This window comes from Solanum lycopersicum, chromosome 3 (assembly GCF_036512215.1).
Source record: "Solanum lycopersicum chromosome 3, SLM_r2.1".
NCBI lineage: Eukaryota > Viridiplantae > Streptophyta > Magnoliopsida > Solanales > Solanaceae > Solanum > Solanum lycopersicum.
Genome location: NC_090802.1, coordinates 49,589,456 through 49,615,073, shown reverse-complemented (window position 1 = coordinate 49,615,073; position 25,618 = coordinate 49,589,456). Strand labels below are relative to the sequence as shown.

Here is a 25,618-nt window from a genome sequence, read left to right as displayed (position 1 = left end):
TAGTAGTTGAACAATAATTTAATTTATGGTGATCATTTGATTTCCAACGTAATTGTTAGTCTTTGACAATCTTTTCTCGTTTTAAATGCTCTGTGTAAATAATTTATTTATTCCCTCCTTTTTCATCACGTGTAACACATATTTTAACGTTTTTTTTCCATAAAAGTTGAAAAAAATAAAGATATTTAAATTTTAGAGGTCAAATTTGTTCCAACATAACTCTGAAGCATGTGGATGAGAGGAAATTTGAGAGTGTTTTGATGTTAAAAGCTGATTCAGCAAACACACAATTGCATCTGGACAAAATACCAACCTTTATCCACTCTTTGAATAAAAAAAATCGAATTTCAAACATAGTTTTATTCGATAATAATATTTTACTATAACAATTAATTCGTTCTGTTATATTTCACTATAACAAGTATAACACATCGAATAAAACGACTTAATTGATATTCACTCTCTACAAATTTGTGTCATTATTTTTTGTAAGTCCATTTTAAAGAGAATATTGTTATTCTATGATTGAAAACAATTTGAACATAAATTTTCATCGACCCTTAATAGTATACTTTTATAATCACATAGATATCAAATACCCTACTCAGTTCAAATTGTGCCACGCAAATTGAAACGAAGGAAATATAACATACAAAGATTTCACTTTTTAATCATCCGAACATAGAAAGTATATACAGCTAGCCCAAACCTGTTGAAATAATCTCCAAAGCATTCTGATATGAAAACACACAGAGGTTACATATGATATAAGACCTTAGCCCAACAATATTTACAAAATGCATTTGGGATTGATGCGTAGTAGTTGTATATTTACAGAATATGCAATCCTATCTACTAGAATATTATATCTTCGACGTGGTCTGATAGAAAACGCATGAAACATACCTACGTGAATCTAAGCGAACCAGAAAGATGGTTTAGAGGGCAGGAAATAGCCATCCCATGGTCCAACCAAGTAACAAACCAGCACCAGCAAGACTCAAACCCAAGGCAAAAGCTACAGCAGACTTGTTTATCTTGAATTTTCCCTTTCTTGTCTTCTTCTTAGTAGGCTTATTATATCTAAACTTCTTCAGTTTCCGTCCTTTGCAAGGGATAACGGGGAAGCTATTTGAATAGTTGATGGAATCTTGCTCATCTTTGTTCCTGAGCTGGAGGACCAGAGCTTCAAGCTGCAAAATTTGAAGCCACTGCCGGTAAGCAAAGAGCTGAGAAGCCTGCCTGAACAACAGCTTGATCACATGCTCCTTTTCGTTGTATGCTTGCTGTGCCAATTGTTCAGCTTCTCTTGCACGGGTTTGAGAATAGCACAGTGCTTCTAACAGTTGTGTTTTGCTGAGATCGCTTGATCCTGGTTGGGTTTCTGATGAGAGGACGTTGGCAATACTTAAATTGTCATCACCACTGGAATTAGAACAGTACACGTTAGTGTTCTTAATGATTAGAGAATAAGATGAGAAGGAAACTAGGTCAACCACAATACATTTTATGCAATTGTTTATGGAGTTGCATAATATTACAGACAACTTCAAAACTACCAATAACTTCATGACCCCAGGATATTCTTTATTCATTTACTTAAAATGAAAAGATCCTGCAATGTTATACTGGAAGAAGAAAAAAGACCGAGTAACTATAAGAGATATGTTTTATCACTCTCCGGGAGGGAAAGAGCAGTCTGTCTTTTTTTCTTTTCCTCAGTCTCTTTTGTACAGACAAGAGAAAAGAAAATTAATTTGGCTGAGAGAATACTTCTAAGAGAAAAAGAGTGACTCACCTGCATTCGTGTCAATGAAATTTCAACGAATTGAGGGCATAGAGACTTTAAGTTACTGATCCACATTACAGTACTAATTTACTACCTGAATATCCTTAAAACCGTGCAAATCCATATTTAAGGCCTATAATAGATTCTCTTTTATTTTACAAAGAAGAAAAAAAGTTTTTCCTTTTCTCTCCTTCATACGGTGGAGGAAACTTGCTTCCACTTCTTCTTTCATGTGCTGCATCTTGTTACAAGATCAACGAACTAAGTAAGTCTACTCTATTGTAATAACCCCCTCCATCCTAACACTATTATTTCTTTTCTTAAAAGGAAAAGGCAGTAGTAAAACCCAAAAAGTCATATTAGTATATAGTAATGCTACTTAAAATTATTTTGAATTCGACATGATGTCATAGTACCTTTTCACATCTTTTAACCATTATAACTCACACAATAACTTCTTCAAACATTTTTTCAACCTCGGAAGAAGTCTTACCAGGTCATGTAAAATTGGTGAACAAAAATATGTTAAAAAGAACAGTGTGGTGGAGAAAGCTAGTAGCTAGCACTTCAACCAGAAATGATAGTAGCTAGTTGTAGTTGGATAAATACCTTACTGGCTGTCCTGAACGACGTGATAAGCACCCTTTGCCAACACACAATATCTTCTGTTGGCTTTGTGAAGGATGTTGTCTTGGACAATAATCAGGAGTAACCAGAGATTCCTTTTCTATCATACTAACCTGGTTAGAACAGTTATATGACTCACTTCTCAAAGGCTCACGCCATGAATGCTCAGAATACGTGATACATTCAGATGACTTGGGAGAACCTGAGGCAGCTAATTCCTTATCAGCTGTGCGCCACCATGGTTGAGCCTTCTGAACTCCAATCCATTCAGAATCCAGTTCAGAACAAGCCTTCTTAGTTTGTCCAGGGTCTAGGTCCATGTAATAATCAAGTTCCATAAATCCTCCGGAATCTGTATTTATTGGTTTTCTCTGGGAGCCATCGCCTACAACATTTTGGAGCATGTGCAATTGGCTATCTTTGTAACTATATGCAGAGGGATTGTAGCCTTTGAGGTGGTGGTCTAGCTTTTCAACATCATCACAATATGTTTGAGAATAGAACTCCTCAATTAATTGGTTTCCTCCGCATAATTTCAGAACATGAACACTCTCTGCGCTCAAAACTTTGAGCTCTGACTCTAACATACTTAAAGGTTCATGTGAATTATCTTTCTCACACTCATGAAGTTCAAAATCCTTGCCGCCCAAAAGATCCTGTGACCCTCTTTTTGAATTTCTAGAATTGTGGTTGAACCTTATTTGTGCTGAAGACATTAGGAACAGAGAGAATGTTAGAGCTATCTCTTTCTTTCTAGAGAGGAACGGGTTGACAGTTCACTCTCATATGATCCCCATCTTTGCAGCCTTTTACCGTATGATCCTTGTTATCCTGAATAAGCAATAGCAGGATATAACCATATCAGCAACAAGGTGAATACGGGTTAAAACCAAGCATCGAGAAGAAATAAATTATAAAACATTAAGGTTTTGGAATATGGCTTGGTTAATTATAAACCAAAATTTAAATTAAGCATCAGAAAAAGCTTTGACTTATCAACTGAAGTTTTCGCAACTGCCCCACAAATGGGGTCTAGGGAGGTTAGGATGCATTACCTTACCCCTACCTTTTGTGAGGTAGAGAGATTGTTTCCGGCATTCCCTCAACTCAACAAAAAAGTCATTGAAGCAATGTATCACAAAAGTATGCCAGTAAAATAGCAAATACAAAGCAAATGAATGAAGCGACACATACTAATACACATTATAGAACAAGAGTTTAAATGACTACTAAATAGCCCCTACTACCACTCCCACATAGAGTGCAATAACACTCAACTAATCACTAACCTTCTATCTAAATCTTGTAACATTCCAAACCTTCCTATCTATCTAGAGTCATGTCCTGGTAAGTTGGAGTTGTGTCATGTCCCCTCTAGACATGAAATCAAATTCACACAAAACAAAAAAAAAAAACAAAAAAAACAGAACTAGCAAAATTTTATCCACAAAAATCAAATCAAACCAGCTAAGGAAACAACATAAAAATCAAGAGAAACGGACTCCACACAGCTTAGCTCCCCAGTCAACGCATCACAAACTATGATTTGCACCATTACTGTACCCCTTTTAGAGTTTTTTCTACAACTTAAATCTTGAAAGGAATCATAAACCTATAATCAACTAACACCTATAATCATCTTTACTTTACACCTTCCAATAATCATATATAATCACTAACTAAAAAAAACCCCACCCGGAAAAAACCCCTTTCCATCACACCCCCACCAAGAAAGATTCAATTTTTTTTCAGTTCATGGACTCTCTATATGCTAAAATCAAAATTACCAAACACCCTTTATCTAGTTATGCATAAATAACAGTCAGTCTTGTTCAAATCAGAAAAAAAAAAAACAGTTTTTAAATTCTATGAACAATAAAAAAAAAAGGCAAGTAGAAGAGAGTATAATGGACAGTTGAAGAAATAAGTGAAAGAAAGAAAGTACCTGTTGGATAATCATGGAGATGCTTCGAAGGAAAGAAATACAGTATTCTTCATTCTAAAATATCCATTTTTATATTCAACGTCTTACAAGGGATTTTTATCAAATTCAGTGTCACTATTAACTACCAATTAATTTTTTTTTTCTATTTGGGGTCCGATCACTATATTTAAAATACAGAATTCAAATCTTTAGGTGTTAGTTAAAAAGAGAAACGAACTATTCATTTATAATTTATCCTTTCATGTAACTTTGATGTAATTTTGAATTAATTTTGAGATTCAAATTTTACGTATTGACGGTGAGAAAAAATGTATTTAGTCATCCTATTATTTTCAAGGTAATAATGACATATCTTCTTGTACTTCTTATTTGTAAGTGGCGATAACTACACAGCTGATGGTCAACATGTGTGCTTCAGCTGTGTGCTTATTTTTATAACCAGCTATTTGGCATTGGATTAGGGTTGAGACATTTCAACCCTATGGTCGAGGGTTCAAACCTTGCCAACATCACTTTTTATTTCCGTTTTAATTTCAATTTTTTAATTTGTCATATTACATTTTTCGAAAGTCGATTTTGATTAATTTTTAAAGTTAAATTATATTATATTAATTTAATATTTGAAACAAAAAATTTAAATACTCAAAACTACACTGCAATTTTTGTATACCATTATGATGAAAAAGCATATTAAAAAATATTAGTCAAAATTTTTATAACTTGTCTACTAAGTGGCAATAAGCACACAACTAATGATCCTGTGTGCTTCAGCGGTGTGTCTATTTTTTAACCAGATATTTGGCATTGGGTTAGGCTTGACATTTCAAACCCTAAGGTCTAGGATTCAAACCTTGCCAACGTCACTTTTTATTTCTGTTTTAATTTCAACTTTTTTATACGTGATATTACATTTTTCGAAAGTCAATTTGATTAATTTTCAAAGTTAAATTAAATTATATTAATTTGATATAATAAACAAAAAGTTTAGATACTCAAAAATTATATTGCAATTTTTTACATATCAGTATGATGAAAAAGTATATTAAAAAATATTAGTCAAAGTTTTTATAATTTGACTTTAAAAATGAAAAGTATAACAATTAATAGCGGAAGGAGGGAGTATTATTTTTTATAATTAAAGACCTCTACATCTACTAATTGATTTACGATATTTTCTTCTTAAAAATTGTGTTTTAATTAGTAGAGGTCTTTAATTAATTTCAACTTATTTGTTGATTCAAGGCTTTTGACATTTCGTATGCGTAAACATATTTCTTATTCATATTTTAGTTATTCAATCTCAACAACACAGGAGACAGCCAACATGTCTGCTTCACATGTGTGGTTCCACGCTATAATTAACAACATATTGACTCTTGAAATTCTATTTCTTCCACATATATTGGGACAAATAAAATAACACATTATTTAAAATTACGTAAAGATACTATAAATTATAACAATTAATAACTTAAAGTATTTAGAAAAATTTAAAATTTAATTGATTCTTTAAATTTTATCTGTGTCACATAAAATAAGACAAAAAATAATAAATATTGACCCTTGCTAACACAGGCAAAGATGTTCAATATAATTATAAGTATTAGTAATTGATAAAAATATATTTACAATATCAATATAAATAACACATCCTATTCTTTTAAGCAACTCTATCCCTTTTACCCAAGACAAGTTATAAAATTCCTACAATTTTTTTCTCTATCTTATATTTTACATTTAAGTAAAATGAAAAGATCTTATGTACAAGCATAATTCTAGTCTCTAGTATTAATTAAAAATAATAAAACACCAATTTCTCCACCACCTTAGTCTCTAGTAAATGCGTTATTATATCCCCAAGTTTCTCGCGGAACTTACGTAAATATATTATATTAAGAAAATATATTTCTCACTTATAGTAATATATTTTTTTTACTTAATCAACTTTTAATATATTTATAACATTGTTTTAATATATATTACAGAGAACAATTTTTTATTTCCATATAATACAAGTTTTATTGATGATTAATATATTTATCACACATTTTAATACACTTATAATGCAATGTTTCAATTTCTTATGAAACAAGCATAATATATTTTTAAAAACAGTTATAATACATATTTATTGTATATATAATTTATTTTTAATACATATTGCAGATTTAATATAGTATTGCTATAAACGGTAATAAATAAAAAGTATCGCTAAAATTAGTAATTATTTTTTTTAAAGGTATCAATCCGAAGTAATTTTTCCAAAGTTTCTTCAATGTCCCCCGTATCTAATTTTTAAATTATCATCGAGTATTATTGTGAGATATTTCATATAAAATCTTGACATAATTTTTTTTTTCCTGATTAATATATTGTACGACATATGAATTTGATTTAATCAGTCCTTAGCGGATATGACCAAAATTCCAAAAAGGAAACTTCCTAGATTAAGAGGGGCCCTGCTTTGGTCTTTCTACTGCAGACTTTTCTCTGAAGTCAGCATAAGATTTTTCAACGTTCTCAATTAGGCTTTTTGGTAGTAAACGAAATTTTACTTGAATAATTAAACTATTTGATTTAAAAATTGATATAATTTAGGAGATAGATAGTATTCCAAATATAATGATAAAATCAACAAAATGTCTTTTTTAAAAGAATATGATTCACTATATTTCTGTTACAATCAATTTAACTTGATAATTCAGTTCCAAAATAAGAATAGCTCAATTACAATGAACTTCAAGAATCTGGACATTGGGTAGTGCAAAATGTACGTATTTACCTTTAGAAATCATCAGTAAATGTAGGTTCAATGATGTCTTCTTTCTATTCTTACAACATTCACATTGACAAGAAAGAGCATATGCGTCGTCAACCTTCAGATTAGCCAGTTATGTTGCAGGCTTTCTACAGAGCACCATCTGAGTTTCTACTCCAAGTCCAAAAGAGCATGTGCTTCTTCAACCTTCAGATTGACAAGTTACCTTGCAGACTTGCAGCTGTACTCTGAACATTCTGTATACACGACCGATGTTATTTCAACTAAGTACATCAATGTCACTATCTCATGTAAAGAGAGTCGAAAGGAATCACCAGTGACATTTTTCATTGCCAAAAGATGATCAGGCTTGCTATCACTTTCCAGTGTTCAACTACATTGTACATTGTAGTCAATCAGATAGTAGTTGGAATGTGGACACCGTCCCATTTGGTTCGACATGTCCAATGCAATTCCACACCTATAAGAAGAGAAGCAGTAGCAGGATTAGTGATGGTAAGCAAGGCTCTTTTAACACTTTCAGACAATGCATCAAGAACCTATATGATACCTTTGGTAGTATTCATTTGACGGTAACTGTCCCCTAAGCTTTTCATATCTGGTTCTGAATGTTCTCTGAAATATCACTACACTCTTGGATAGATATAGCTAAAAAGAATTTCTTTCATATGCCTGAAAATTTGTTAGTTTTGGCTGTCTTCCTTGTCCACCATGGCAGGAAGAAACCCGGTCTTGTGCTATAGTCCAGTGTCTCTTTTCCTTTTGTGGCATGCGAACTCCCTGTAGAAGGACATTTTTATCTTGCAACCACAATGATCTGAACTGTTAATAGCATGAAAATAATTACATGTCAAACATGCGGCCTTGTAGGATCTTTAATATTGAACCATTTGCTTAAATTTCGTTCGGAGCTTTGATAATCTTCTTTCCAGAGGGAGTCCCTCATGTTTCCTCCCCATCTTCTCCAAGTAATATACAACTTTTTTAAGTGTTTCCATGACTTCCTCACTGTCAGTACCGAAAGCTTTCTCTTGAATTTTCAGTACTCTCTTGAGCAACTCCAGCAATTCACCATCATCCTTCCCCAGCTGGGTCTGAATGGAGACCAAACAGTCAAGAGCCTCCCCTGCATACATAAACTCTTTAGCCAAAAGGGGAGAGATGAAAGAAAAGAACCTGAAAACACCAAACCAGTTACTTCTTTTTTTGTTTGATAAAGATAAAGAGGGTAAGCAAATAGTACATGAATGGTGAAACAGCTTGCAAACATATTGATGGCAAACATTTTTTACTAACAGATCAAAAGATACTGCTTAGCATTTAGCATAAAGCAATAGGGAAAAGGACAAGCTCACCAACTGGTAGAGAATCTTCTCCAAATGCCCTCTCCCGGATTCGCAGAACCTCTAATGCGTGTTTTTCGGCCTCCTCATTACGGTTTAGATTGTAGAGAGTAACTGCAAGATGTAGCATTGGGAAAGTAATGGATTGATCATCAGGTGAAACATTCTGATACATAATCTGCAAACTCATCCTTAGCAAGCGCTCAGCTTCTGCAAAAAGTTTGGACTGTGAATAAGAAGTGGCTAGATTCACAAGATGAGAGACTGAACTGGGATGCCCTTCACCCCTGAACTTCTCAGTTATCAACAAGCACTCCTCCAGTAGCATACGGCCTTCTTCACCTCTGAAAGATAAATGAGTGTTAAAGCAGTACTCAAAGAACAAAGCCCTACAAAGAAGCTTAAGGTTTGCACAGTTTAATTCTTAAGAACAATTTGCCCCTATTTTATATTATTCTATAAAAACTGATATCTGAGTATTGAAAAGTGAAAGCCTTTTCAGAATCGGTTGTAATGTATCAAAATGTAACGGAATTCTTCTTTTTAAAAAGGGTTTGGAAAAAGTACATTTACCATAAGTAATATTCTACTTGATTAATCGAAGGGAAGAAAATCATGTAAAGGACCTAAAGACCCTCTTAAACTAAAAGCCACACACACACTCAGCCAAACCCTTAAATTATTTCATATAATTAAGTTGTGAAAAGTTCTATCTATTTTTATTTCCATGCTTCATATCTTCTTAATGGAAGTAGCTAACAATTCTTGAGCGCATTAATTTAGTCTAACTTAAGTCATAAGGGCAAGTAACTTAATATAAAAAAAATCAAAAACGGAAAGTAAAGAAATAAAAGAGTTCATCTGATTTTAGTTTTCAAGGAAAGGTTGCTGAGTAGTAAACAGGAAACAACTTTACTAAATGCAACAAAAAGGGATTTTAAAAAATATATAGATGGTAAGTTGGAATTTATTTGAAGAACGCCAAAATTTGTAACTCGTTAAAGTTTTAGAATACATTGACGTGATGAAAAGTACGTATCAAACAATTTAGATATGGGACTGATCCCATAATTTTAATAATCACAGGAAATTATGTGCCTTTGTTGCAAAAATCGAGTAAGTTTATGAGAGAAAAGTTTTTGTTAAGAAGGTCAAGGATGTTTATGTAACTAACCCTATGCTTAATTAAAACATGATCCTCACCTTCCAACTGCATGAAGTAATTCAGCCAAGTCTACCCTCATCTTCTCCATTATGTGATCATCTATGGCTATATAATCAGAAACCTTCAGCCTGCAAAGAGCCTCTTTATACAGATCAATGGCTTCATTCACATCTCCTGTAAAGCACGCACATATGAAAACAGTACCCTTTATTGGAGCAATTGTCAAAACAGGAATAATTTAATGGACACGGAGCATAGAAAGCATCACAATTTGTAATCCTCCTACTTTTGGAATGAAAACCAGTTCATTATAATCTAGAACTTGCAGGAAGCTGAAAGTTACAACTTACAAGCAACTGGAATCTTTGGAACACAAGAATGTCAAGTTCACCATTAGTTATTCAAATTTACTTAGCTCTTCAAGCATTAGTCCTATCTTGTGTTGCTTTTGGGCAGGTTACTTCACTATCAACCTTTTCATTACTTGCTTCATTACTTGAGTAATGGCAACCATAGACAAGGAGAAGATTATGTGACACCAGGAACAACAAAGTAAGAAAAAATTGATCCGACAAAGTAAGAAAAAATTGATCCGCCACAAGTAGGAAAATCATTATATTCACCTTTTGCACATTTCACACGTGCAAGATAACTCATGGACAGTCCAACTCTGCCATCATTTTCTCCATATAACTTCATGTACGTGGTCAAAATTCTATATCATATGAAAAGAAAAGGGAAAAACAAGTTAGTATTGGTGACTACAGACACGAAATGGTAACGAAGCAAGATACATGAAAGAACAGTGATCACCTGTTAAAAGCATTTTCTGCATCAGTCACTCTCCTTTCCTTCAGAAGAAGATTGCCCATGCCAAATAAAGGCACTACCAGTTCCTCACTTTCTTCACCCCTGCTAGATTCAAGAATTTTCACTACGCGTTGATATGTTTCTATTGCTTTTTTGGTCTTTCCAGTAGAACCCAAAACTTTTGCCATCCCTAACAATGGAGTGACGACAAAAGAACTGGTATTTCCTGTAATGTAAAATAGACGTGTCACTAAACCGCTTTCAGCCATATAGAAAAAGAAGCAGTGGCTTGATAACAGTTAAGAAAGTCACAAATTTACAGATTTTACCAAACAACCGAATCATTTTCTCTAAACAGTAATGGAAAACCAAATCCAATCCCATAGTAAATGAGATAGAATTCTATTTTAAGAAAATGAGCAGCACCACCATCTCACACAAATATATCCAGACGTAAATAAGCAACAACTATAAAGTGAAAAAAGAATCTGACTTACCATATAGTCTCTCAACAACTTTGACAGCTCTTTCATACACACAAATGGACATCTCAAAATTTTCCAACTTTTCATACATATTACCCATATGAGTGAGTATCGAGTCCAGAAGAGGCTCCTCATCTTTCAAGTCATCAACAACCTCGCTCAACTGTCAGTACATCATGCAGCCCACCAATATACAGAAAAGGGTGACTAAAATGAGGACAAGTATGAACTCTAAAACAATAAAGTTATACTATTACTTGAAAAGGGAAAGTTCTTATGTCAATAAATGATTTTTTCTTCACGGAGAAAATTGGAGTTGGAACTTCAAAAGAAAATGTTTGAAATTATGTCTCCGTGCTCTGGTTCTCCTAAATAATTTTTGCAGCTTATGTATGTGCCATTGAAAGGTCACTTTATCCTTTCATGGATTGATGATACAGAAAGACTAGAATCAGGAATTAGCATATATGACAAGGGAAAAAATTACCACATCCAACAGGGGTTTGACAGTCCTTATGTCTCCAAGGGCCATGTACCCCAAGGCTGTTACATCAAGAATAGCTGCTTCTTCTATACCCTTGAGGCCTGCATCAATCTGTTCTTTGACAGCTTCAAAATTTGCTAGAAGCAGATCTCTGGCCTCATTTTCCTTCCCTATTCTTATCATGGCATGGACTTCATTAAATAAGTCCCTCAGCTGCTCCTCAAGAATACTGAGGCTGCTAGCCATGTCGTCCTTTAAATCTGTATACCTGCTGAAAACACATGGTGACATTGTAGTTCTGAATGGTTATACTACATAAGTCTCCTAAATCTATGCACTCTTAAACAGTTAAACTATTGAAATGTTTAAAATTCATCGCGAATTTTTTGAAGGAGATAGTCTACGTTAAAGGACAGCTAATATATTCCACCAACTAATGGGAGCATCAAACTCAGATAACGCTGGTAGATTATCCTCCATCTGAAGGAAATCATTACACCTCTTCACAAGTGCCCTTTTGCAGAAACAATGATGGAGCTAAATTGATGTCAAATAGGTGCTTAAAGGTGATATACCAATCGGATCTTCCACAATGAGTTAAGCACCAAAATAACAGATGTGTCATTACTTAACAAAATATAACAGCTTATAAAATGTTTCAGCTTTCAGATCTTCTGGTTATCTGTGCCAGACTTTGTATTATCTACATCCTCACAATTAATGTTTACCATGAGTCAAATAGAATAAATAATATTATCCTCTTAAATTCTAGATTGAAGAGAAGAATATTGAAATAGTTGAATGCCCTATTGATAAAATTGTCAACAATTCTACAAAACTAGATTGTAATACTAACTCAAAGTAGCATACTTAGTACGGCTAGAATAATAAGACATTTCAGGAATTTGCATCACCCTAAAATGTCACGAGTCAGACGTAATGAGGTGCTTCCCTGAGTTGCCTCATGAGACATGTGCCTCAATTATCTGGGGATAAGCTTGGAATGCCCAACCCCAAACACCCCAAGCTTGCCTAATAGTTTTTGTGTCAATGGAGTGTTAAAAAAACACGATTAACTGTATTCAACCTAAAAATCCCTTAAGTAGTATTGACCCTTACTTCTCAAAAGCCCTTGCAGTGATTCTAAATACTAAGATTTAGAAGATGTGAAACTCAATGGAAGTCATTATATTGACATATCCTCCGCTTGAGATGATATGAGGTGAGTTTTGTTGGAGCCTTTCATCAGAAAAAATAAAAAGATCTGATTTCATGCCTACACTCCCACTCAATCTTCAAGTCTTTAGTTCTCTGTCTTTCCTCATCAAATTTTCTTCTTTTTTTTCTATTCTCTTCCATCTAGATAGCAATTTCTTTATACGGTAAAGTTCTAACAACAATTAAAATTTGCCCTATGTACATTAATGGGTGATGAGACCGATAATTTTTAGTTGTTTTCTTTTTTTTTTCATAAACTATCTGTTAGTAACAACCTAAATACAATTCTGTCAAAATGCTACTAATTCCATTGATGAATACCGTTATGAAGAACTACTTCTAATTGTATTCACTTATTTTTTAAAAAGCACAAAACTAGCTTCATATTTAGTGCCTAGGGAATGAAACGTGATTTTTTGCTAATTCTATCATGCTAGGGTACTCAACAATCATTTCTTCTATCACAAGAAAAACAATATAACTATCAAAATGTGAATAAATCTGCATTTAACAAGAAGCAAAGCCCATACCTTTGAGAATCAATACTTGAATCAATTCCTTTGTTTTCGTGCAACTTGGATGAGGTAGCCGAGACAACACAGCACCTCGTGCCAAGACGTGAACACAACCCACTGGTGGAAAAACAAAGCTTGATATTGCAACTTTGAGAGGGACGGTGATAAAAGGAGACGGACAATATGCCTAAATGGGTATTTGAACTTATAAGATTCATCCTGAAATATGCAAACCCACAAAACAAATATACTCATTAATTTACCAAAAAAGCTGGCCCGAACACTACGCTAGTAAAAAAAATTGAAAGTTCGAAATGGAATTGACGGAACGGGTTAGGTTACCTGCCGGAGTTGGTGAGTTGCGAAGGAGTTGAACGGAGCAGAGAAGTTGACATTTGCAGTTTGCAGCAGCAGAGACACGGGAGAAAATGAGGGAGGCAGAGAGATTATCCACAAATATGCGATTCTATCTGGGTTTTCTAATTAATTAAACGCAAATTTTCATAATTAGCATTATTAATCACCCTTATTGCTACAAAAGAACAATACTAATTTTGTATAACATACAAATCTAGATAATAATACTCGAAACTATGGTGGGGTGGGAATATTTTAAATTCAAAATTAGATTACGAAAATATTCTTTATCAATTTTTAAAATTAAAAGTTTTTTTACTAATTTTTAAAATTAAATCAATAATAACAATTAAATACATGATTAGATGTCAAAACTTATCATTTTTCATTTCTTAATGAATTTGATTGTTAAAACTTATTAGTTTCTACCGTTAAACACATTCATGCACAAATCTTTCATGTACTTAATTTCTCTCTTTATAAATTGGATAAAAAAATTTAATTCACCACACTTTGTGTTTCAACATCTAATAGTTCTTATGTAAGAAGTATTTTTTTATTGGTCACTGTTTTTCTTATTGATTTGCGCCTTCGTTCATTTTTATTTTCATGGTTCTTGGAGAAACACATAAATCTAATAGTTATTCTAATATTTTTTTATTGGTCACTATTTTTCTTATTGGGTTGTGCCCTTCATTCATTTTTTTATTTAAATGTATCGTCAGCCTTGGAGCTTAGTTATAACCTTATAAGTTGCTCATCATCCATCAAAAAAAATTATTGATATTTAAGTTCTAAACAGAAAATAAACACTAAAAAGAGTAAAGTTCAAAATAAACAATTTTGAATTCATGATTTTCTACTTCTTTACGAGTATATGTCTTATTTCTTGCCTTATCTTTACTTCATAAAATAGGTTCGTTCAAAAAATCCCAATGCCATTGGGACATATGTTCCACCAAAGCTCAAATATTTTTTTACTCCATCTATTTCAATTTATATGACACATTTTATATTTTGAAAATAAAACAATTTAAGTTTAATAGAAAATTAACGCGTGAAATCTTCAATTCTTTTAAAATGAAATTTATATATTTAACCTACGTAAAAACTATTATGAATTATGCATAACCGTTAGTCTACACAAATAAAGAAGCATAATAAACACTTCGTAACTCCTACAAAATATTAACTGACACTACCGTTCAGCTTACAATATTTATTAAATAGATTGGTACTAGATCTTTGCATCGTAAAGCATGCCAAAATTTGCTTTGGAAGAAGAAAAAGAGAAGCGTCATTCAAAAGAAAAAAGCATCACACTAAGTTCCCGCTATGTACATATCCGAGGAAGAGTTGAACCACAAGAAATCTTATGTTTCTTACGGCTCAAACTTATACAACTTTACCAGTCACGGCTCGAACTTATACAACTTTACCAGTCATATCAACGTATTTCCCTTCATCTCAGATAAAATCTGTCCAGTTCACTAGGCTAACGCAGCCTATACTAGACAAAAATATTCGGTATGACTCGCATCAAATACCAAACACATCTTTCTCTTGGGCTAGTAAGTTCCATGTAACTCACAAGCCATCAACTCAAACATGACAGATTATTTTACACCACTGAAAACGAATGCATTCTTCGTCCATACAGAGACTGGCATAGTAGCATACTGTACAGATGCAGAATTTCTTAGGTGGGGGGGCAAAAGAGGGTTCCGTTAGGGAGGAGGCTGAGGTTATCAACAGCCACTCCCCACAGAACAAGTTTTGCATGTTTGAAGCTCACACAACGTAAAGGATGCTGTTTGCTCCCCACCTCCTGCGCGTCACAAAGGTACAATATAAAGAGAAAAGAGGAACAAAAAAGAAAAGGCATTCCCTTTTTGTGAAAAAATAAGCACCAGCCTGAGTTTGCACAAAGGCTTAACTACATTCTTGTACAGTGCAGGACTGTTGATAGTACATTCCAAATACAACACAACAATTTGAGGTATTAAGCATTACATATAACGATATGCACCGATTTATATTGTACATTCTTACTTGTCAGTGCCTCGCGATGGCCTAGGATACCCTACTATAGCGGACACTTTTAGGGAAGTCGGCCTACAAAGGAAAATTGCAAGGCACCTCCAGGCTTGGAGCATTACTTGCCACGCAAACTTGTCACAGCGTTTCAGGGGCCATCTTCTAGAGCTGAATAATGAAGCAAAGAATTAGATTACTTGTACTAGCACACTCTTTTTTGTTCTCTTAACTCCCAATTTCAGGGTCGACCTGAACAGAGAATAAAGATACTTACTGCTTAAAATAAATCCTTGAAGCAGGCTTTGAGCTCTCTCTGCTTGCTCCGGAGTGCCTGATATCTGTATGATCTTATCTGTTACCTCAGGCCTATCCTCAATCAATTTAACATTTGCTCCTGACAACTGTCAGCAATAAAAACAATATAACTGTGTCACTTGCTTTAGCCAAATGTAATTTTGAAATGAAGTGGGTGCATTGAAGAAGCCAAACTGACCTCACTAATCTGAGCAAGCTTATTTCTTGATTTTGTTATCAGTTTGGGCGCTGCATGTGGAGGTATGACAACTTCCAAAATACTTCTAGTGACCAATGTTACATGCATTCTGGAAAAAGAGAAAGTTAGGTTCAAAGACAGCAAACTAACATGGTTTAAGATAAAATAGAAAACTGTTACCTATTCAATCCGCTCGGAATATCTTCACGACGCTCACTTTCATTTTGCTTGGTTATTTCACTGGCAGATGCCCCAGTTTCCTACAAAATAAACACCTTTTTAGGAAATATAGCAAGGGTTCATTAATCCAGGCTATCCTGCTAACTTGAAATTTCTCTGAGACAACTATGACTATTTGGCATACTAACTTTCCAGCTCATTAGGATGTCACATTAAAGACTGGGGATTAGAAAATTTAGACTCATCCGGAAACAAGCAAGAAAAGAAATTAACTCACTTTTACTGGCTGTGAGATTGGTTTGGCTGGTGTATTTTGATAGATTGAAGTTGGAACGTCATTCACACTGTAGTTTTGTTGAGATGGAGATGTGTTATTGAAAGAATTTTTGTCTGCTCCAATAGTACTCCTAGCAGGGCTTGATGCAGGTATTGCTGGTGAGGGTATATCCTTTTGAAAGAAATTCCGATAAGTAAAACTCCGAAGCCTCGATGTCACTTCAACAAGAGCTTCTCTAGCTGCTTTGATCTCTCCAACAATCTGGAAATATGAAGAATTACATAGCATGTCCAGAAAAAACATAAGCCCAACAATTGGAGCCCAGACTACTCTATCCAATGATTTGAATTCTTTTAAATAAACTTATACGCAACAACCAAGAATTTATACTATGACCATAACATTTAGGAAAATTAGTAGGAGCTGATAAAATTTCAGAGACAACATTCCCCTTGCTGCACACTCTGTGTAACTTGCAAAAGGAATGCACTGCCCAAATATGCACCACCTCTGGTACACATATCAACTAAAGAACATGAAAATCAAATGAGCTACCTTTTTATCCTCATATTAGAAGCTTAAAAGAAAATTGACAGACCTGTATAACTTCATCAGTCCTTGACACACATGGTGGAAGTTCTTCCTTTGGTAGAATCTTGACAGTAGCACCAGTTATTTTCTGCATATCAGATAATAGTCCATCTCTTCCTCCCAAACATTCAACTTCATCTGTTTGCACAACTAAACGAGTTGTAATAACATTTTCCTTCTCCGGAACAAGATCAACAATGCGGGTTTGAATATGCAAAAGAGCTTCCTGAGCAGGAAACAGCTCATCATCTGGACCCTAAAAGACAAACGTCAACACCAGATATCTTTCAGAACCTTTTAAGCAGCATCCTAGAAATATCATTTTATGAGGTATAGGGTGTAACAAATTTCATATATGAGGCTAAAAAGAACAAAGTTAATGGAATCCCATTCTAGAAAACAAAAAACTCAAATTAGAACTTTCATAGTAAATAAACGGCAATAACTTACTGAGACCTGGACAACAAAGAGTAGAGGGAGTACCTCATCAGATGAAATGATTATGACCTGTTCATCTGAGCCGGCAACAGGATTCAAAATCTTCACATCCACACCAATCTCATTCTGAAGCAACTCTATAATTCCATCTGATTCCCCAGCAACAGTATCAACCTTGTCAACTGGACATAGAATTCGGAACACAAGATCTTCAACGTACATGACCTGCCCATTATCATTGTTGGGAGCGATTCCAGATTCAATGGCATATCCAGATGAGGATGAGGAATAGTTATTGCTTCGACCACCACTCATACCAGCAGGAAGCCTTGATCCAAAAGCAGACCCATTTTCAGACAGCCTGCGAGCTGTACTGTTCATGTGGGGAATAAATTCGTCATCAGGAGGGAGAAACCGTTCAGGAGAATGTGGCCGACCAGGAAAGTGACCCCGATCACGATGCTGGCTCTCCCTCAAGCGTGAGGAAATAATTTCTACAGCCTTTTTCACAGCATTTACTTCCCCAACAACCTGCAAGCAAAACAAGCATAACACATAATGCTGAGCTACTAATGATTGCTTTCAAGCAGGCAGTAATTATCTAATACAATCCACCACATTTATACATTTACCACAAGCAAGTCCAATATAAGGTATACCTAAATATCACGATTTATATGACTCAGAAATCATCTGTGATAGGACACAAACAAATTAGCTTACAAATCAATAGCAGCAGTTCCACTATGACAATCTATAATTATAAATCTCCTCTTTGTGATACATCAGAAGGAAAAATTTAAGTGCATTGTCTGAGAATTACCTTAATGGCAGCAATATATCAGAGGAACTATAAGGAAAGGCAAAACAATCGCAAGCACAATATCGTTTTAGATGTTCAAATGAAGGCAATGAACTGCATAAATGTATCAATTTCCATATCTCTTTGATTTTTCAAAATCATCACGTGAACTTCAAGAGAAAAAATTATATAGTCCAAGATGCAAATGTTTTGAAGGTTTCAGAAGGAAAATTGAGCAGGATATGCTCCAACATAGAGATGTGCCATCAAACCAGAAAGTTTCGGTATCTGCATGATCGCCAGGAGATACAAGTTCCTGAAGGAAATCAACAGTTAATTTGTTCTAATTGCTTTTAGAGCAAAATTTGGTAATGATGATTCAAATTTAAATTACACCTTGTTAAGCTCTCAGCTGAATCATTAGACTGAAAGCTCATTTTGACAGACATATTGACCTCCGACCAATTGGTAAATACTGGACATCAAATACTTCATTTGAAACACCCATTCAACGCATTTCACAGGTCAAAGCCCATATGACACAGGAGTAGGGAAAAGAGAAATCAGGCATCCTGATCGTCTGTTAATATGTACATACACTAGAACTAATATACAACTAACACTAGACCAATGTCTATTTCAAAGATAAGTATGTGTGTCCGTGTGTGTTATCGCTGATATGCACTCCAGCTGATTCTATCATCAGCTTGTTGCTATGCCTATGCCATCATCACATTTATTTAAAAAGAAAGCACCATGTCTTTGAGAAAAAAAAAAGAGCCACTTTCTGGATGCAAGCTCCAATAATGACATAACCAAGGTCTTAGAAATTTTACTGTGTTATAAAATGCTATAAATGTTACAGATTCTGCTTTAGTGCAACCTAAAATAAGTATCTCCATCCTTCCATCACACCACTTCCCTTCAGAACAAAAGAACAAACCAGGGGAAGATCAGAGATAAGGACATATTGTGTATATATATATATAGAGAGAGAGAGAGAGAGAAGATTGGATCTTCAGAAACACAATCAATAGCAAGAGAATCAACAGAGTTGATCCATAAACAGGGTTCATTGAAGAGAGAGTTGTCTAAGACACAGGAAAAAAGAGAAACGAAATTCAAATTTATTGAGGACTAAATGTGATTACTTAAAAATCACAAATCATTAATCACACAGGGGCAACTCTAAGTTGCTTGGATTCTTCAGTTTTGGTGCCGTATCCGTGTCAACACGACATGGGTGTGGGATCCGTCCAGATATGGTCAATCGATTTTGGATACTTTGACCCAAGTCATTTGAGAAATTCAGGACAGATCTAATAATTTCTATAATCAAAACAAAAGTTATAGTGACATTGAAGAAAAACGAATAACTCGTATATAGCAAGTTTATTGAATAGCTAGTATATAGCAATTTCCAAGTCAGTCATTTTCCTTGTATCTCCTTCTAGGGTTCTATATTTTTTCCCTGGATACTTTTGACGTTTTCCACATAATATCGCACTATTTGTAGATTTTTGAATTATTTTTACCCGAATCTTCTTTAAACTTAGATAATGAAGGATCAGACCTCTAGATCCACACCCGTATAGAACACCCGCTCACGAGTCCGAGCAACTTAGGACAATAATACCATCCAAATTACTGATCAAAAAAGAATCCTAAATAATTAAGCTTCCCATGAATTATCTGGTTCATATCCAGCATGTGAGAGACTAACTTTTTACCAGAAGGGGTTAATGAAATGTTATTCACACTTCTTGACAAAGCAACTGAACATAGAGAAGGGAGATACCCTACTAAGTAATATTAGACTTAGATGAGCTTAATGGAGTGACATGGACGATTAGGATTCATATAACCAAGACCAATTCACTTAGAATTGAAGTGCAGTAGTAGTCGTAGCTATTTATAGTCTATAGATACACTACTCAGCATATAGCAGAAAACGATTTGGGTTGTCAAATATCATTACAACCTCAACGGGGAATCTTAGTAGCTCAGTTGGGTTGATTACCTAAACTTTCACCTTCTTGGTGAGGGTTCGATTCCCCACATCGTAATCCCCTTCCCCAATTTCCCTACCCCTACCCCCAGTTTATTTTATAAAAAGTAATTACAACCTCGACGGGAAATCTTAGTAGCTCAGTTGGGTTGATTACCTAAACTTTCACCTTCTTGGTGAGGGTTCGATTCCCCACATCGTAAACCCCTTCCCCAATTTCCCTACCCCTACCCCCAGTTTATTTTATAAAAAGTAATTACAACCTCGACGGGAAATCCTAGTAGCTCGTTGGGTTGATTACCTAAACTTTCACCTTCTTAGTGAGGGTTCAATTCCCCACATCGTAAACCCCTTCCCCATTTTCCCTACCCCTACCCCCAGTTTATTTTATAAAAAGTAATTACAACCTCGGCGGGGAAGCTTAGTAGCTCCATTGGTTGGTTACTTTAACTTTCACCTTGTTGGTGAGGGCTCGATTCCCCACATCGTATTCCATTCCCCCATTTTCCCTTCCCTTACCCCCAATTTTTTTAATAAAGAAAAAGTAATTACAACCTCAGCCCAGTATTAACAAAACTCAGGAAAATAAATATAAGTGCTCAATGATAATGGCTTAAAACATTAGGCATTCATTAAAGTGTCATTAGTAATTCATTATTTAAGCCATTTTGATTCAGATCTTTATCATTTTTGTATCTGATCTGAACTCAGGTATCATCAGTCTCATTGTTAAGTGAATAAGTGTTCTTTTCTACTTAAGATACTTCTTATGCAATATCAGATGATTCCTAGCTCCAATGGTAGAGAAATTTTTCAAAGCTATCTATCTTTGTCATTAGTTTCTTTCTTTCAGCAACTATATATGTGCTTCAAATAATGTTATGGTTCTGGGTCACTTTATCAATAAGGATGTACAAAGTCACTGTATAAGGTCATGATTTTTGCTGGCTTGAAGTCCAATTCAAATTAACCTGAACAAGGGAATAAGATGTAAACCTGAACAATCTCCTCTGACATTGAAACGCAACGCGGCAAACTGTGATCTCTGGGCAAAATTCTAATATGTGTCTTAGTCTCAATCCTCATTTGCTCAATAATTTTCCCTCCTTTCCCTAGCAAACATCCCACATGCATTCTAGTCACCACCAACCTTGTTACGGCGCGATTACTCCCACTAACACCTCTCATCCTAAATTCCTCCTCCACATCCATCCCACCACTGTACCCTCCTCCACCACTATCACTATCCAAAATCCTCTCATGTATCATCAGCAATGCCTCCTGAGCTGGCGAAAACGCCGGCATTCTACCATCAGGATCCCTCCTCCGAGTGTCCGAAATCTCAATGATACGTTCATCATCTCCTGGAATCAGTTCATGTACATTCACCCATGCCCCAGTATGCTGCCTAATCGCCTTAATAATACTCCCTGATTTCCCAATAACACCACCCGCCTTAACATCGTGACATAAAATCCGGTAAGTAGTAGTAACCATAAGTGCAGGGTCCTGCATTTTCCTACCTCCTCCACCTCCACCGGAAACAGGACGTCTGTGATGAGCCGTCGGTGCATAATGGTGAGGGTTGTTGTACCTCTGTTTAGTCCTGGGTAAGTTCTCGGATTCATAATCCTGGTCGTAATAGTATCTCTTAGATCTTGATCTGTCCATTTCTTTTGGGGTTTTCAATAGTATATCTCCAGTGAATCTCGGAAACCCCAAATTCACAAAATTAAGCTATTCGCGTTTAGGGTTTTCTTCACGATTCTTTCCAACACACACACACCACAGCAGTACAGTACAGAACAGAGTTCAAAAAAAAACCCTAAATCAACTTGCCATAATCAAGCTTTTCTTCATCAATCTTGTTCAATGTGTTCATCATTTTTAGCTTTATTTTTTTTTTCTTTTTTCTCTCTACTTTATTCACTTGCTGTACGCAGCTTTTTATGATCTTTGATAATTGAAGGTATTTTTTTGGCGGTGTGGGACCCAATACTGTGGTGGCCGTGTAACTCACGTTCACCGCTTTTGACGTCGTCGTTTTGTTGGTAGAGTAGTAGTAGTAGTACTTTTTTTATCGACTATGTTAGTTTTAAGGAAAAGACGGAAGGTTCCTTCTTTGTTAAACTTGCCAGTCAATACTCATATCTGTTTGTTAGCTGAACTAATTACTTTTGGCCCATAACTAACCAATAAATATATATATGTATGTACTATAGTATGAAGTGTGTAAGTGTGTACTACTACCTTACTCACATGATTTTTGCCACTATGGTAATTTATCAAAGCGTCTTTATATTTACGAGTTATGATAAATAATACATGCTAAAAAAATTTGAAATGAAATAACGTAGAGGAAATCTCGTTTATATTATTTATTTTTTGTTAAAGAAGATTTGAAGAATCTAAAATTTCTCCTTTGATCAAGGAATAAATATATTCAATGTAGGTAATGACTTAACAAAATTAATTACTTCAAGCTAATTTCTTAATAAGAAGACTTAAATATATTTGTTGAAATTCATATTTATTTTTGTTTATACAATTCATTCTTTTAACTTTTTAGGTACAACATGAAATTATATAAACATATCTTAGTGATATATATATATATATATATATATATATATATATATATATATATATATATATATATATATATATATATATAGATTTTTCATGATGAATGATATATACAAACTACGGTAAATGCACATTGAAAGACCAAAATGGTGAATTGGAATATTCTGCAGGGAAATTCATAATTGTTAAGCATTTTTTATTTTTCATGGTGAATGATATATACAAACTACGATAAATGAACGTTGAAAGACCAAAATGGTGAATTGAAATATTCTAGAGGGAAATTCATATGTACATGTATTTTGTAAAATTCAGAGGATTTCTAGAATCTAAAATTACTTATTTGACCAAGAAAAACAAATATTGACCAATTTATGATGTTAAAAATTGATAATAACATAGTTACTGTACTTGTACATCAAACACTCATTTGATCAAGAAAAAAAAAAGATGACCAATTGATGCGTTAAAAAATAGAAAATTTTCACATATAGCCATTTAAAAATAGTCTTATTACTTTTTATAGCTATAATTTGATAATTACAATTTGTAGCTACATGCTATAGGAAAGAGAGAGGTGAGGAAGACTGGGAGAGAGAGGGGGAAAATAGTGGGAGAAAGGTGAACCATGTATATGTAAATCGATTAGATAATTGTGTATTATACATATGCATTTGTATATATGGCAAGCGAGATTGGGAGAGGGAGGAGGGAGGCGAACAAGATTGGGAGAAGGAGGAGAGAGGCGAGCGAGAGAGGGCAGAGAGTGGGAGAGAGGTGAATTGTATATGCATATATATTAAATAATTGTATATTATACATATCTATTTGTATTTTTTGGCGAATTATACATATACAAATGTGACTAATACAAATTCAAAGTCAACTCACGTAATTAATGTACAATATTAATCACGAGTGATAATTATAGTAAATTATAGTTATGATGAGTAACTAAATACTTGATATACACTCCTAACACACATACAATATACATTTTAGATGATGGTTCCTCTTATATACATATATATTGGACTTTTATTTTTTAAACTCATCTACAAGTACGATTATAATTGTATACTTTTTTCTTTCTCAAAATAAGTGTTGTTTTGATTCTTTTTAGTTTTTGTGCTTATTAAAAAAATAGTATTTACCAAATTACCCTTATTTATTACTTTATCCGTTTCAAAAAGAATGGTTTCATTTTTTTAGTCTATTTTTAAAAAAAAATCTTGCTTTTTTTAGTTACATTTTAATTTCTATTTTTCACGTGACATGTTTAAGACCATAAAATTAAAGGACACTTTAATTTAGGATCACACGATTCAATTTTTTTTTTCTTAAACTCCGTGTCAAGTCAAACAAGTTTATCCTTTTTGAAACGAAGAGAGTAGTTTATTAAAAATCGAGCAAGATTAAAAGAGCAACTTTCACATATAGCAAATAAAAAATTCATATTTGTATGCTATAACAAAGTTTGCATAATTGTGTTCCATAGCAAACATATAAAATGTATAATTCGTTATACATATACCGTTGAAGCAAATTGTATAAAACGAAGTGTATAAAACAAGAAAGAGAAAGACACTTGGGCAGAGAACTGTATAAAAACGAAATGTATAAAACGAATTGCATTATTATAAGTGTATAGAACGATCATAAACAATTTGAATTTGTATAAAACGAGAAAGAGAGAAAGACAAAAGAGACTTGACAAGGAATATACAATTGAATCGAATTGTATAAAAAGAGAAAGAGAGAAATTATATACAATTTGAAAATTGTATAAAACGAGAAAGAGAGAAAGGCAAAAGAAACTGGGCAGGGGAGTATTTTTATTGTATAATTATAAGTGTATAGGACGAAAATACACGTACTTGCATGTGTATATACAATTTTCTCACACTTTATACAAACAGAAATGCAATTTATACATTTCGCTTCTGTTTGTATAAGTGAGAAAGGCGAGGGTGGCGAGTGAAATTTGGGAGAGTGGCGAGCGAGATCTGGAAGAGGGGAGAGAGGGAAACAAAAATATATGTATTTATACAATTTTCTCTGCTTTATACAATTAGAAACAATTTTTATACATTTGTGTTTGTATAAAAAGTGAGGAAGCGAGCGAGAGATTGTTAGGAGAGTGGCGAGCGAGATACTTAGGAGAGAGGCGCCTGACAATTTTTTGCAAACGTTTGCTATGGAGTACAATTAAATTAAACCATAGCTACTCCGTTTATTTTAGGTTATTAGTTTGCTATTATATATAATTTTCTCATATTAAAAAACATATTTTTAATATAAGGTGTATTTTTTTAATACTCACTTCGTTCCATTTTATGTGGCATTTTTGGCCCGGCACGGAGTTTAAGAAATTAATGAAAACTTTGAATTGTTTATCAAATCGAAGTAGACTCACTTTTCTCTTTCCTCAAACGTTTTAGAGTAGTACTATTTAAAATTAAGTAAAACCAACAAGAATAAAAAAGAATTTGTATCTGTAAATACTTACCATGTAAAAAAATATGATATTTTTTTATGGACCGACCAAAAAAGAAAATAATGTCGCATTTTGGGACAGAGGGAGTAATTAATAACTGAGACGGAGGAAGTATTGCAAAAAGAGGGCTTGTAGGATGTTATATTTGCGAAACTGCTCTAAAATTACGAAAATCAAGAAACAAATATGAAT

General features: G+C 34.0%; 3 protein-coding genes across 9 annotated transcripts; all 3 read right to left on the bottom strand.

Moving 5' to 3' along the window:
- Positions 1-645: 645 nt before the first annotated feature.
- LOC101261694 (uncharacterized) lies at positions 646-4,766 on the bottom strand. Of its 2 annotated transcripts, none has more exons than XM_004234931.5 (3): positions 4,362-4,766; positions 2,399-3,247; positions 646-1,425 (listed from the first exon to the last, which is right to left on the bottom strand). In XM_004234931.5, the coding sequence occupies exons 2-3, from the start codon at positions 3,130-3,132 to the stop codon at positions 939-941; spliced, it is 1,221 nt and encodes a 406-aa protein (XP_004234979.1). In that variant the 5' UTR covers positions 3,133-3,247; positions 4,362-4,766; the 3' UTR covers positions 646-938. The 2 variants fall into 2 exon arrangements, with proteins under 2 accessions (XP_004234979.1, XP_019068465.1); XM_019212920.3 differs by lacking the exon at positions 4,362-4,766 and adding an exon at positions 3,472-4,345.
- A 2,215-nt stretch (positions 4,767-6,981) lies between these two features.
- Positions 6,982-13,710, bottom strand: LOC101262292 (uncharacterized). 6 transcript variants are annotated; one of them, XM_069295020.1, is made up of 12 exons: positions 13,503-13,661; positions 13,176-13,379; positions 11,431-11,698; positions 10,956-11,106; positions 10,462-10,684; positions 10,272-10,363; positions 9,687-9,822; positions 8,496-8,827; positions 7,988-8,266; positions 7,691-7,920; positions 7,455-7,600; positions 6,982-7,376 (listed from the first exon to the last, which is right to left on the bottom strand). In XM_069295020.1, the coding sequence occupies exons 1-9, from the start codon at positions 13,553-13,555 to the stop codon at positions 8,016-8,018; spliced, it is 1,710 nt and encodes a 569-aa protein (XP_069151121.1). In that variant the 5' UTR covers positions 13,556-13,661; the 3' UTR covers positions 6,982-7,376; positions 7,455-7,600; positions 7,691-7,920; positions 7,988-8,015. The 6 variants fall into 6 exon arrangements, with proteins under 6 accessions (XP_069151121.1, XP_069151123.1, XP_010318030.1 ...); XM_069295022.1 differs by having other exon boundaries at positions 6,982-7,600; positions 11,431-11,695; positions 13,503-13,682; XM_010319728.3 differs by having other exon boundaries at positions 7,691-8,266.
- Positions 13,711-15,387: 1,677 nt separating this feature from the next.
- Positions 15,388-22,470, bottom strand: LOC101261995 (RNA-binding KH domain-containing protein RCF3). Its single transcript, XM_004234932.5, has 8 exons — positions 21,340-22,470; positions 17,579-18,064; positions 17,103-17,351; positions 16,505-16,765; positions 16,228-16,307; positions 16,048-16,156; positions 15,829-15,955; positions 15,388-15,722 (listed from the first exon to the last, which is right to left on the bottom strand). The coding sequence occupies exons 1-8, from the start codon at positions 22,012-22,014 to the stop codon at positions 15,703-15,705; spliced, it is 2,007 nt and encodes a 668-aa protein (XP_004234980.1). The 5' UTR covers positions 22,015-22,470; the 3' UTR covers positions 15,388-15,702.
- Between the last annotated feature and the right edge of the window lie 3,148 nt (positions 22,471-25,618).